The sequence below is a fragment of the Notamacropus eugenii genome, chromosome 4 (assembly GCF_028372415.1).
Source record: "Notamacropus eugenii isolate mMacEug1 chromosome 4, mMacEug1.pri_v2, whole genome shotgun sequence".
Taxonomy (NCBI): domain Eukaryota; kingdom Metazoa; phylum Chordata; class Mammalia; order Diprotodontia; family Macropodidae; genus Notamacropus; species Notamacropus eugenii.
Genome location: NC_092875.1, coordinates 354,657,516 through 354,672,141, shown reverse-complemented (window position 1 = coordinate 354,672,141; position 14,626 = coordinate 354,657,516). Strand labels below are relative to the sequence as shown.

General features: G+C 36.2%; 1 protein-coding gene across 2 annotated transcripts in view; it reads right to left on the bottom strand.

Annotated features, from left to right (window-relative positions):
• SRD5A1 (steroid 5 alpha-reductase 1) overlaps window positions 1-14,626 on the bottom strand; it is a 32,483-nt gene that overhangs the window by 14,561 nt on the left and 3,296 nt on the right. For both annotated transcript variants that reach the window (XM_072605391.1, XM_072605390.1), the window contains exon 2: window positions 9,172-9,338. In XM_072605391.1, the coding sequence (XP_072461492.1) occupies window positions 9,172-9,338 (167 nt within the window). The remainder of the gene's footprint in view (window positions 1-9,171; window positions 9,339-14,626) is intronic.

Below are 14,626 nucleotides of genomic sequence, written 5' to 3'. Positions count from 1 at the left end.
TATAAATAATCATTTTTCTACTAACTATACCAATGTAAAATCTTTCTCAAACAATTGCTACTATTATGAGGACTGCTTTCACCTCCCCCTGGATATTAAAAAAAAGTAATTTTCTGCTTCAGTCATTCAGGGATTATTAACAAAACAATGTCCCCCAGCCTCCATATCTTTGCAGGAGAAATTATTAGTACTAAGCTAGAAAGGTATTAAACCTATTCTTCCACCTCATAAATAAAGCACAAGGTAGAGTTCTCATCCTTCCTTTACTACTTAATCTACAGTCAAGGGAGCCAAGTTGTAGTAAAAGTCACATATTTCTGGATGGATTAGAGTAGTTAGTGTCCCCCAAATGATTGAGGGCACACAGTGTAACAGTTGGAACAGTTTGGTAACTGAGTTGCCAGCTCAAGTTGATGGGGTTTTCAAAGGAGGGTGAGAAGAGTTATACAAATGAACTGAAAGGGTGAGAAAGAGCATACTAGTAAAAGAATTTTACGGTGAGGGGGATGTTCTGAGCCTCATCATCATCACCACTATATGTAGTAGTAACATGAAAAACAATGTCAAGGACATGGATGACTAGAAAAAGATGTGAAGCTTCAATGATATGCATTCTAGAATCTCAGGACTGGAAGGGACTTCAGAGGCCTTGCAGTCCAACCATATCCTTCCTTTCTAGTCTTGTTAGGAACCAATCAATAAACATTTAAATGCCTACTATGTGCCAGGCACTGGCTAAGCACTTTTATAAATAACATCTCATTTTATCCCCACAACTCAGAGATAGGTGCTATTATTATCCACATTTTACAGTTAAGCAAACTGAAGCAGACAGCAGTTAAGTGACTTGTCCAGGGTCATAAAGGTAGCAAGTGTTTCATTCTATCTACTGCACACCTGGCTACTTTGTGGGAGCATATCATAAGAGATGAAACATACAGAATAAAATAAACACACACATATATATTTATGCACAAATACATACACATGTTCATTTTGAGGGCACTAACAGCTGGGGAGATTAGGAAAAGCTTTGTGTGCAGCTGTAATGGTAATTTAAATGGGAAGATCTTTCCCATTCATTAATAGGCCCATGTGACCTGTTTGAGTCACATGAGTCTGTGGTGGGAGCTTGCTGAATGGGTAGAACAGGAAGAGTGGAATAGGAAGAGGTGGAGCTAGAGCAGAGCTGAGAGAAAACTGATCAAAGCAGTCACAGCTAAGAAGGATGCAGGCAGCTGGCTAGTGTGAGACAGCTTGTTTGTGATTTTGTTTAAGGGCGCTGGTTTGTGGGAAGGCCCTAGCAGGGGGAAGGCTTAGGGCTGGTGTTGCCCTCTGCATTGTTATTGTATATAGATTTCCTTATTACTATGATGGATTTGGCTTTCTGGTGTCTGAATGTTTTGGTTCTGTCTTCCATGTGGAGCATCTGTTGTATTTTGTGATACATAATTACACCAAGATATTCATGGCTGCTGCAGGCACTGTGAATACTGCATTGGCGCTACAGCACCTTGAGGTGAGCTCTGAAGAAAAGGAGAGATTCTAAGAAGCAAAGGAAAGGACACAGTAAATTACAGATATTGGAACAGCCTGTTCAAAGACTCGGGAGATTAAGTGTCAAACATGAGGAACAGCATGGCCACTGGACTACTGAATTATATAAAGGGGAATAACGCATAATAAGGCTGTAGTAGTAGACTGGAGCCACACTGAGGAGGTCTTTAAATGCTTAAGTTTCTACGTGATCCTAGAGGTAATGAGGAGCTTATTGAGTTTTGGAGCAAGGGAGTGACAAGGTAAGACTTTTGCTTTAGGGAAATTGCTTTGGCAGCTCTGTACTCAAAAATAGAAAATGGAGGTATTCAAGGTAATGAGGAAAGGTTAGAACTCCACTCTATGTTTTGTCAACGAAGTAGAGGAATGAGTATTACTTCCTAATACTAACAATTCCTCTTTAACTAGGTGATTTACTATGATGGCCACAGTGAGTAGTACGGAGAGCAAAGTGACCCCGTGAAGTAAAATTGACAAAATCTTGAAACCAACTGGATATGCAGCATGGTGAAGAATAAAAAGTCAAGAATAATTATGATACAAACCTGGATGACTGGATGGTGGAACCCTTGAAAGAAATAGGAAAGTTTCTTTCCTACTTCTAATAAAAGGATAGGTTGCACGAAAAGAGTCAAGTTCCATTTTGGATGTGTCTTATTTGAACTGTCTATGAGACATCTACTTAGAAATGTTAAATAAGAGAGTTGATGATGTGGGACTGGAACTCAGGTGACAGACTAGGGTTGGATCTGAGAGTAATCTGCAAAGAGATTATTAAAGTTAAGGGAAGCAATGAGAAGAAGAACCAGGACAGATTTTCACCCCCACAGTTAGGGAGGTGATACATATGATGACCTAGCAAAAGAGACTAAGAACAAATAGACAAGTAGGAAAAAATCCATGAGAGGGCAAAGTCACAAAAAGACAGTCCATCAAGGAGGAAGAGGTGGTCAACAGTGTCAAATACTACAGCTGTCAAGAAGGATATGTTTTGAGAAAAGGCTATCAGATTTGGCAATTAAGAGAACATTGGTAAGTTCAGAGTAAGCAACTTCAGGCAAGTGATGAGTTTGGATGGCAAATTATCATGGGCAGAGAAAAAAAGAAGTGGAGGGAAATATGAGTAGACGATGCTTTCTAGAAGTTTCGCTTTGAGAGGGAGGAAAGATAAGATGATAGTTTCAGAGAATGGTAGAATCAAGTGAGATTTTTAAGGACAGGAAAAATCTAGGAATGTTTTTAGTCAGCAGGAAAGAAATCTGCAGTTATAGAAAGACTGAAAGTTAGAGTGGTAGAGGAGATGTTAAGTGTGTTTTTCATTTTTTTAAAATGACACCAACCTGAAAGTTACAGCTCTGCAACTTCTATCCATTACTAGTTTTGTCCCCTGGGTTCAAGTAGAACAAGTCCACTCATTCTTTTCATATAATAGTCCTTAAAATACTTGAAGGTAGCTATCGTATCCTCCCCTAAGCCTTCTCCAAGCTAAACATGGGGATGTGTAACCTGAGAAGTACCTTTAGTTTCTTAGATGTCATGGTCTTCCATCACTTAAACACAATATCTTTCATTCATGTGGGATGCTATTTCTAGTCTGTCACCAAATATTTACTAGGATCACAACCAGTTCACTGATTTCCTCTATGGTTACTAGCAAAAGATAAACAAAAAATTATTAGTCAAATCTAGATATCTGCCTTTTTTCCCACATTAATTTTTCATTATTGCAAAACAGCTATGACACAAATTTCTCTGATTCTTATAAACAATATAGGTAGTGTTACAGAGGAGTAGTTTGGTATACTAGATAGAGGCATAATCTTGAAATCAGAATATGAACTCTGTTCTGTCTTTGACTCCTATTAGCTATGCGACCATCTGCAAGTTGCTTAAACATTCAGTGAACCAAACAACTCTCTAGGACTCTATTATGGGCCAGTTGCACAGGAAGTTTCTGTAGTAGGAGTAGCCCAGTCACCATGAGGTCACCCCTGTATGCATTATCTTTCTCAATTAGAACATGAACACCTTGATTGTTTGTATATGTATCCTCAGGACTTATAGTAAGTGCTTAATTGCATTGTATCAGTCTATTATCTTGAAGTACCAAAAATTTGTTTAACCATTCCCCTCTTATTGAACATTTCTGTTGTTCTGACTTTTTTTTCCAATTACAATTATGATGCTATAAACATCAATGAACAGTTGGATTTTTTCTTTTAATAAACTCTTTATGTTTCCAATAATATAAGTCAAAGGGCATGATTATTTTTGTAATTTTTACCACAGACTGCCAAATTGTTTCTACTAGAGTACGATTAACATCAGCAATAAATGTTTCTGTTTCTACAACCTTAATGACAATGGGTTTCATGATTTTTTATTATTTTTGCCCAGTAGGTGTGGAGGGATGCCTCAGAGTTTTCTTAACTCAGTTTCTTGGATTATGAGTGCAGAGGAGCATTTTTCAAGTAGTAATTAACTATGTGTGTTTTCTTCTTTCATAAACTGTTTATATCCCTTGGCTATTTAGCTGTAAGTTACTAGGAGTTCTATTTGCAAATTTTTAACATTCCCTTAGCTATCTTCAATGTCAAATTTTTATCCGTCAAACTCAAGTGGATGTTATCTCATTGTTTCAGGATATCTTTCCAACAATACAGATCAGAAAGCATACACATCTGCTAATCCTGCTAGACTCTTCCCGGTATTCTTCCAAAAGTTCATCAAAGCAGGTAGGTATACAGTGTTTTGAAGGCCTTCACTTTCTCCCCACATCATGGGTGTGTCAGTGAAGCACTCTGAATATCTACTTGTCATCTACATTCTTGTTCCATATTGGCAAAAGCCCATATTCTCTTTCTAGCACTTATTTCTTTGATGACACTTTAGTTCTGCTCCTTTTTGCCATTCTTCATTAGTTATATGTAGCCTGTTTACACCGAACATTCACCTTTTCTTGCCCTCTGTGTGATGATCATCCTTAGTTATTCCTTTATCCCCAACCCTGAGGCTGGGTCTCCTGTCTTGTCCAGATTGGAAGTACAGTTGGCCACTCACAGGTCTGATTTCAATATTGACTGACACAGAAGCTTAACCTGCTTTGTTTTCCCAAATACGTTGGGCTATTCTCTTAGGCAGCCTGATCGTCCTGTACCACCTGAAGCTCATCACACTGATGTCAGACTTAATGCAGATAACTAATAGACTTTAGAAGTACTTCAGCTCAGAACTTTCTATGTCAAAATAATCCATTAGCAGCATACACCACCATGTGAGGTTCACCTTTAGTTCTTCAGAGTGGTGCTACCGGTCTCTCACCATAATTTTCCTTATCCATTTAACATTTTAATTTTTTTTGTACATTAAATATTTCATTTTAATGTAATTAAGCACACTGATCTTATTTCTAATAAGTCCATCAAACAATTTAAAACATAAACCAAGTCACTTCCTTCCATAATTAATACCTTATTCCTCTTTAATTTCATCTTCTTTATATAGATTTCAAAAATGTTTAAGCCTACCATTGAGCTAAAGTTAATTAATATGCATAGTGTGAAATAGGGTTCTAAATCTATTTCCTGCCATATTTTAAGCAATTTTCCAATATATTAATTAAATAATATTTTCTATCCTTTTCACTTCATATTAGTTTATCAAACACTAATATTTTTTAATGCAACATCCCATTGGCTTTGGTACTCCACCCCATCTCTGTTCTCTGTATCCCTAGGTTTGGAGGGTGGAGCTATTAACTCCAAAACCTCTATTTAAGGTGGGAGCTATAAAACAGCACATGGTGCTCCATCTTGTCTCTTGAAACTTTCTGCTGTTGTCAGTTGTTCAGTCATGTTCAATTTTTCATGACCCCCATATGAATCAGAGCATGCCTTCTATCCCTGAAACTTTACTGAACTCACTTATTATCTAAGTTACTTTTTTTTTGCTTTATAATTGGTTGTTCTCAACTAAAATAATATGTCATTTACAAATGATTCAGTTCAAAAAGAAATTATTAAGATCCTGATAGGTGTCATGCATTGTCCTAGAGAGATACAAACATAAAAACAATCAGTGCCTTCCAGAAGCTTATAAACAGAAACTATATATAAAATACTAAGTAAAGTTTTGGTATTGGGGAGTGGTGGGGATGGGGCATTCCCAAGTGAGAAGCTCGGGAAAGGTCTTGTGTAGAAGAATACATGAACTGCATCCTAAGGAAAATCAGGTATTTGAAGAAAAGTGAAGCAAATGAACATTCCAGGCATGGATGGGGACAGGTTGTGCAAAAGTACTAAGGGGGAGGATGCAATGTTATGCCTAGGAAATATCAACTAGACCAGTTTGATTGAAACATATTGCTTAAGGGAAAATCATGTGAAATGACTTGTCCTCTTCACTTCTAATGTTAATCATCTTTTGTACTTGACTTTTGACCTGGTTGCAACTACTGATATTCCAGTATTAGGTTAAGGACTAGTACAGAGATTGAGTAGTTTTGTTTTCAATGGAATGCTTCTATATTTCATAAGGTGTTGTGGTAGAACTGTCTCAAAGAATTCAGTCAGACCATCGCTAATTCAAGTATAGGCATTTATTGCGATTGATGCCTCTCATGAAGTGTGGGCTAAGTTCCAAGAGAAATCAGGAACTTAGTAAGACAATACAGGCAATTTTATAGTGTAATGATGTTGACTATAGAATCTGAATATTAAAAAGACAAGGAGCTAATAAATAAATAAGGGATTAGGTAATAGAGGTCCCAGTCTCAGTGGAACTGCACGTGCAGTTACCACAATGTATACAAAAAAACCCATTTGAGGTGGTTTGTATGTATGATAATATTATAATAAGTCAATGTCATAAGTTCACCAAGAATTGCTGCTGTAACTGCACAGGTGCCTACTTAAGGAAAGTTCCTTCTATTTTTGGGGGGTGGTCCACAACCTGCTTGGGCATCCTGGTGGTGCTTCTTTCTGACTGGCTGGCTACTGTGGTCCTGCGACTAGATGGATATGATTGTGGTTGAGTGCATGGACACACCTGCTGTTGTGTGAGAAATATGAGTTCATGGACACACCTATTGTTCTAATGAGCAGTGAGGCATATATGAAAAAGTCAAGATATTGAGTCTGGGGAGGTGGTAGTAGGCCTGCTGTTCAATGGAGCCTATGATCGAGTCTCGGGGCCTGTGGTGTGGTTGGAGACTCATGCTGTTCTGTGGAGTCCATAAGGAAGTTAGAATATTGGGGATGGGGGCAGCTTCATTAGGATTCCATCACAACCTTTAATCTATCTAAATAGTTAATTTACAAGCACTTCTAAACAGTTTACTATAAGATGCTAGACTTAGCTATCCAAACTAAAGCTACCCAGAGACCTAGATAAAGCCAGCTAGTAAAGGAGCTAATAAATAAATAAGAAACTCCTGTGGGTCTATTCCATGAACCTTTAGGCTAAAGTTTCATAAGGTCTTCAAGATAACAATTTTATCTGAGTCTTTAGGCTAAAGTTTGATGAGGTCTTCAAAATAACAATTTTATCAAGTAGACTCATATTACATTTCATTCACATATTTTAGTACCATGGAAATTTTATGAGTGATGAAGTAGACTGAGAGAACGAAAGTGAATTATCTAAGTGCACATAGTAGGTGGTCAAGCTGGGATTAAAACCCAGTTTTCTAATTCTAAGTCCAACACTTGTCCTTTCATTTCTTATGTGAAAGTTCTAATTACAGAATCTGTCTGGTAACAGATAAGAGATACTGGTATTGTCTAGATTCTCTAGGGTAGTGGTTTCCAAATGTTTTGAGCTTAAGGACTTCACTGAAAAGGTTAAAAAACAATTAAGTTTCCACTTGGAAATAGTTGTATTATTAGTAAAACTCACAATGCTAGTACTCAATGTACCCAGGTTTTTCAGACTCTTGGCAATAGCTCTGGCTTTAGTATGGATCCAAGAACAGATCAGGAACTATGGCTTGGGGCTTTTTTCTACCCAGGTTTGTTTTCTATATCCTTTTTTTCCTAGAGGAATGATGTATGAATGGTTTTAGTATCTCCTTTCCTTTCTCTTGCCTATACCACAAAAAAAACATAGGATTCCATGCCCCAATTGGCTATATTATATTCCCTTGACTTAATTTCACCTTCTTTTATTTCCATTGTTGTAGATAACAAATGCTGCTGGTGACAATTTTTCAGACTGTCCACATCTTGGTACAGAGAGTCATTTATACAGTATGATGCTAGGGATGGTATCATAATTAGCTTTGAGGGGTGATGTTTGGAAGGCTGAAATACCCTACCATTATCATTCTCATAGCTGGCCTGAAAATCTCAATATCAGTCAATTCTGTAGTTTAGAAACCTTCTTCCAAAAACACAAACTAGTCCAGTGCATGAGGTGGAAAAAAGAAGGCCTGAGAGAGAGCTGTGGAAGTGCAAAAGAGAAAATAAAAGTTGTTCAACTAGGACTAGATTTATTTAATTAAGCATCTTCAAATTCTTCAAAAGACCTATGATTTCTTAGATGGCAAATAGCTAACAGATGGCACATGAATCAGATGCCTAAGATTATTAGTTTAAAAAAAGAAAAGAAACTCAAGAGTTGTCTCATTCACATACATTATCTGATAAGGTAGTTGGACCTAAGCACTCATCTCCTACTAACTATATAAGAGACTGTTGTCACAAGTCACGTTAGCAGGCTTGGATGAATTAACCAGCATGGTACAATGGTACATCACTGGCTCTGTTGTCAGAGGACCTAGGTCCAAAATATACTTCTGATGTTTACTACCTGTGTGACCTCTTCATCTGTAAAATGATGGGTTGTACTAGTTGGCCTCTAAGCTTCCTTTCAGCTCTAGATCTGTTCTCTTGGAGCTTCCTTATATAATGAAATTAATGCTGCCTATAAAATATGGATTCTCTGGGCCTCAGTTTCTCCATCTGTAAAATAAGGTAGTTGAACTAAATCACCTTTAAGGACTCTTCTATCTCTCCATCTATAATCCTAAGGTTTCTGATTATGTGGTCCACAATTGAAAAATATAAGATTATGTGCTACACAATTTAAAAAAATTCATTTATATAACATTTCAAATGTTATATATAATTGTGTCAATTGACACAATGTTGATTGAAAGGGATCGCAAAGGCCATCCAATTTAACTGAACAAGGTTCTTCTCTATAACATACCAAAAAGTATCCAGTCTTTGCCTGAATGGAGACAAATCTTCTGCCTCTCTAGCCAGTCCATTGCCTTCTGTACTGCTCTTATTATTATCAGGAAGCTAAAGCTTTCCAAAGTTGATACGAAGTCCATGCCACTAATTTAAATACAAAATGGTAGGTAATCTAGTCTTCATACACGACAATGTTTTATTATTTAAGAAAACTGTCATTTTCACACTAACCCCAAGGTAGGCAGTAGAAGAATTATTATCTCCATTTTAATGATGAGAAAATGAAAGCTCAGAAAAGTTAAATAAGCCAAGACTAAAATCCACTTCTTCAGACCCCAAGACTGGTGTTCTTCACGTTATATGATGTTGGCTCTCAATTAGAACGCTGTTTTATTATGTAGTTGGCCACCGGACTCACCTGTGATAAAACGAGGATCTTTTACCCAGTTATCAGAGTATACTGCGTAATTACTCAAGTATTGACTTTGTAAGTATCCATTAAGGCTGCAGAACATGAATGCAGTTGTGAATACGGAGACTGGGACTGGCTTTCCTCCACGAATCAGAAAGGGGAAAATTAATGACCTAAGGAAAAGAAGAAATGGATAATTTAATATCCAAATGGATCTATAATCTCAACAAAATGGGAACTCCCAACAACGAAGCAAATTATAAATTATCCATGCTTAGCCATCCTGTATACCCCTTGTCCCTTTCCTCCCATTACTTTGCCAGGGATGAGAAATTGGGTTTGGTGTACTCAGTGCTCTAGAGGCCTTTCTGTCCTGTGAACATTGGAGCATGCAGGCTATTCATCTGACCAGTCCATCTATTAGTGAAAAAGACAAGCTGGCCATATAGGAAAAGAAAGGAATGCCTAAGAGAGAGCCTATGTGCTTTACTGATATTGTCTTAATATCAATATACTTTCATACCACCTTCAAATCTCAAATAGCCAACAACCTAGTTTATGAAATTCTAAATAAAATTTCTTCAAACTCAAATCTTATCCCTGTTTTATAGACCAATAATCATTCTAAGAAAATCATAGGATCTTAATTTGTGGTTGGAGGTTGAAGTTATTGTGTAAATTATTACTGATGATAATTAAAGCTCTCAGTAATATAAAAATAAACATCATAAGCCTCTCTTTTAAAATAAATGCTTGGGGAGAATGGCATCTATGCCACTTAGGCTAAGCTAGTTTCCCCCTAAAAAGTCAATGAAACTGTCATGGAAACTAAGCTCCAGTGGAACAACTTACCTCAATTCCCCATTGCCTAACACATAAAAAAATCTAGTGCTCAAGCTTGATGGAGGGCATACCACTGTGGCAAGTGTGGAGGCAAAGGGAGTCTCACCACCTGAATCAATGCTGTGTCTTTGCTAACTGTCTTCTTTATGCTACTGTTAAGCAAGCTTCTTTTGTTAAATGCAGAGTGTTTTGTCCAGTTCCAAGCTTAAATCACAAGAACTGGATTTAAGCAGTCCAGCAGTAGAACTATTTGTACTGTTGTCAGGTTTGGCATGGAATAACCTCATGGGTAACATTGGAGAAGGAAAATTGATACAAACGAAGGAGGGCCTGATATGGGAGCCTCTTGCCTTCAAGTGGCTCTGCTTCTGCCAGCATACTTCATATCACCTCACTTTGACCAGGAGGAGTCCCCCACTGACCCACAGGGATGTCTAAGCAAATTGGATGTATCATTAGGACAAGGAAAATGAAAGTAAAGCACGCTGTTGCATGCAATTAAGCAACTATAAAGAGAGGTGAATGTGTTCAGAATCTAAGAATTATGCCCTGAAGGCAGAGGGGCAACTCATGGAAGGCTTATTATTACTATTACTATTGTTGCTGTTATTTAGTTGCCTTGGATTGAAACAGGACTTCAGGGACAACTAATTAGTGATGCAGTGGATAGAGCCCCAGGCCTCGAGGCTGGAAGATTGAAGTTCAAATGTCTCATCATACCCTTTCTAGCTGTGTGACCACAGGCAAGTCACAATGGTTTGTCCCAGATTCCTCATCTCTAAACTTGGGATAATAAAGATTTCAAATGAGATAAAAATTATAAAGCACTCTATAAAAGTTAGCTTTCAAAAAGGATCCTCAGCTACTCTGAATAGGTATGAAATTTCAACTGATAGCTATTCCCAATCAGCTTAGCTGTGTGATTAGTGTTTCACAAACCTTAACATTGAGGATGGGAGGTGGTATTATTTTCCTTAAGAAGCGAGTTTTTGGTGTAAAATGAGCTGTGACCTCAACTTGGAGACCTGGGAAGAGGTGTAGCTCAAAGAACGGAGGAACTCATTGGTATCCAAAGGTGGACACAAGGGAAAATAGCCACTGGTGGTCTCCTATTAATGGAACACACTATTGAACATATCACAAGAGGAACTGTCCAACACTGATGGCAAACTCCACTGTTCTCTCTTCCTTCTACTACTTCTCCCACTATCTCTTTTGATTTAAGAATTAAGAAAACAAAAACAAAAAACATCTCAGGCATGCTTTACAAATGCTAGAACATGCCATGAATATATGAATATACCAATCATCAGTAAGCCCTGGGTTGTTGTGGCATATAATACCGTACTCCCTCCTGAAGACTGAAAATCAAGGGAGGCAAAAATAAGATTATTTTAATACCCACTTAAACCAAGAGCATTCAGTGATGAACTTTTCAGGGCAATATATAAGCAGAAAATTGAGAAGCTCTTCTTTTCTTTAAGCTATATATGTTTATTGATATCTTTTTTTAAATCACTTACAGTTCCCAATACACTCCACCCCCTCCCAAAGCACAATTCTTAGAAACAAAGAATTTTTAAAAGATGAGGGAAAAGCAATTCAACCAATTTGACCAACACATAATCCAAGTCTGACTTTCCATATAATATTCCATACCCCTAATCCTCAACCTCTGTAAAGAAAGGAGGTGTATCTCTTCGGAGCCAAGTTTGGTCATGTTAATTTCACACTGGTCAGTTTTGTTTTTTTTCTTTTCACTCACATTAATGTTATAGCTTATGTATATTCTTTTCCTGGTTCTGCTTGCTTCATTTTGTACCAGTTTATTCAACTCTCCTGCTTCTTCCTTGTGTTTATTTCATACAGTACAATAATATTCTATTCCATTTTGTACCACAACTTATTTAGCCCTACCTCAATTGATGAGTATCTATTATGTTTCCAGTTTTTTTACAACCATAAAAAGTGCTGCCATACGTTACATTTATACATACATATATATACGGGTGTATACATACATAATACACACATATAATATTATGTAGAAATATAATATACATTTCATATTACTGGCATATTATGCTAATTTTCAATATTATTGCTAAAATATAATGATACACTGCTGTGCGGCATGATTAACATATTTAAATAAAATCTATATATACATACGCACATATGCATATACATATATATGTGTATATGTATATGTGTACACACATATATCTTGTTTCTTCTCTCTTTGACTTCCCTGGTGTAAAGGGCTGGTAATAAATATTAGATTGTACATTGTATGTGTCAACGATTTTTTTTTTAAAGTAACAAATTGTTTTCCAGATCAGGGCCATTCTTAGTGCCAACAATGAATCAGTTTTCCCAGTACATCTAAAACATTTGTTTTTGTCGTGTTTGAAAAGATTGCAGAAGTATTTATTATACTATTTCCCAAGCACTGGGCAACGGCACTGAAATCTAACTGAAGGTAGTTCCTCCCCCAAAAGGAGCTGATATGCTTATATGAGAGACAACACATAAAGGGAAGTCAGTCAACTCGAATTTATTAAGTACCTATTGTGTTCCAGGCACAGTTCTAAGTTCTGGTGATAAAAAGAAAGGTAAAAACAAAGACCCCCAATCGTAAAGAACTCACAATCTAACAGAAGAGACAACATGCAAACAATTATATACAATCGAGATATATATACAAGATAAATTTGGAGGTACTCTCAGAGGGAAGGTACTAAGATTAAGGGGAATCTGCAAAAGCTTCTCCCAAGAAGGTAGAAATTGGGTTAGTAGCCAGAGGTGGCTATTTTTACTACCATACAGTAGCAATGGCAGTATTTGGTTGAATTATGGCTCCAGTATTTAAAGGGGGTGGGTAAAATGCTTAAGGATGCGAATGGTAACATAGGAGGGATTAAAGTGAAATGTGGTAGAGCCAGTTGAGGTATAATGATCCAATTGCTCTTCTTCTTAAATATTTGCAAAAATTTCCTGTATTTGTTGGCTAGCAGACTATTACTAGAGATATTTACTGTAAATGTTTCCTGTAATCTCTTCTTTTCTAACTTTAGCTGTGTTGATTTTGTTCATATAAAACCTTTTCAATTTTATGTAATCACTAGTCTTTCTCCATTAAAATGTAATCTCTTTCAGGGTAAATGCATTTGTAGTTTTATTCACAGTGCTTAGTATAGAGCCTGGCATGTATAGTAAGCACCTAAAAAATGCTTTATCTAGAAATCTTTAAGCAAAGATTATACTCATCAGGTATAAAGAGGGAATTCTTGTTAAGTAACAAGTTGTACGAAATGGCATTTAAAGATCCCTTTTTGTGTGTGATAACAAAAATATAAGAAGTCTCTATGATGACAGTATGAGGCATGACAAATTAAAATAGCTGGAAAATCTCACAGTTAAAATGATTTACAAAATCCTTTTTCACAGAGTAATCTGCTTATTCATCACAACATTTAGAGAAGTGTATAAGCACAAGTAGGATATACAACATTAAGATAACTGGTATTTAGAGTTATGCATTTATTTTGTATTTTTTAACTACAACACTGATTCCTAGAAGAGAAATGATACTTTTAAGGAAGCTTTACAAAATGAAATTATTATATTTTTATAAATTTGTTATATTTTTATAAATTATAAACTTATTTATAAATTATTATATTTTTAATTTGTAAAATAAACACAGAAGCCAGGCAGTCCAATGATATAATTTGACTGACTATAGTAGTGAATTATTACACATCTTATATAGTACGTTTGTAGAAAAAATATAAGTGCATGTAGATAGAGGGAAGAAATGACCGATGATGTTCAATCATGGAAATAAATAACTTCTTTAACGATGTAGCTTCAGAATTCAGAAACCCATAAAAATTATAGGTATAACAGTTAAATAATTAACAATAAAAAAGATATTTGTGCTCTTTTTGAAATGTTTTGAAAATAGTACTTGAAGACAATAAAGAATTCAGTACTTGCAGTGCTATCAAATGTTAAAAGAGCAACTAATAAAATATAAGCAGAGCTGGATTTCTTTGGATGGTGTCAATTCCTCAGCCTCTGCTCCTATCTCTCAAGATTATTAAGCAATAGACTAGTTAAGATTCATTACTGATTCATTACAGATTGGATGAAAGACCTCCAGGTCCTTTCTAACTCTGAGAGTTGATTTAAAAATCTCTTTGTTTTCCCTTTTTACTAACTAGTAAACTAAAAGCTGGATTTTTAACTTGGAAAATAAAATTTACCTTGTGTTTTTTTTTTTTAACCTTTCAACACTGATGACTGGAAAGTTTACTTATATCTGCCTTGCTATCAGCACATGTGATATAGTAGCTGGTTTTATGTAACGCTGGATGGTTTTCCACAGGTTCTGTTTCCTATTGAATGTATTTGTTTACTGAGTATATTAGCCAATACTTCTGTTTTCTAAACAAAAGTCTCCAAAATTTGAGGACAGCTGTTTTGATTTTGCAAACTGTATGCACATTAATACACAACTTAACGAAAAACTTTACATAGACAACTGAAAGTAAGCAATGAGACTAGTTCATATTTGGATAGGTTTCTGCATGTCCTATTGGCTATTATTCCT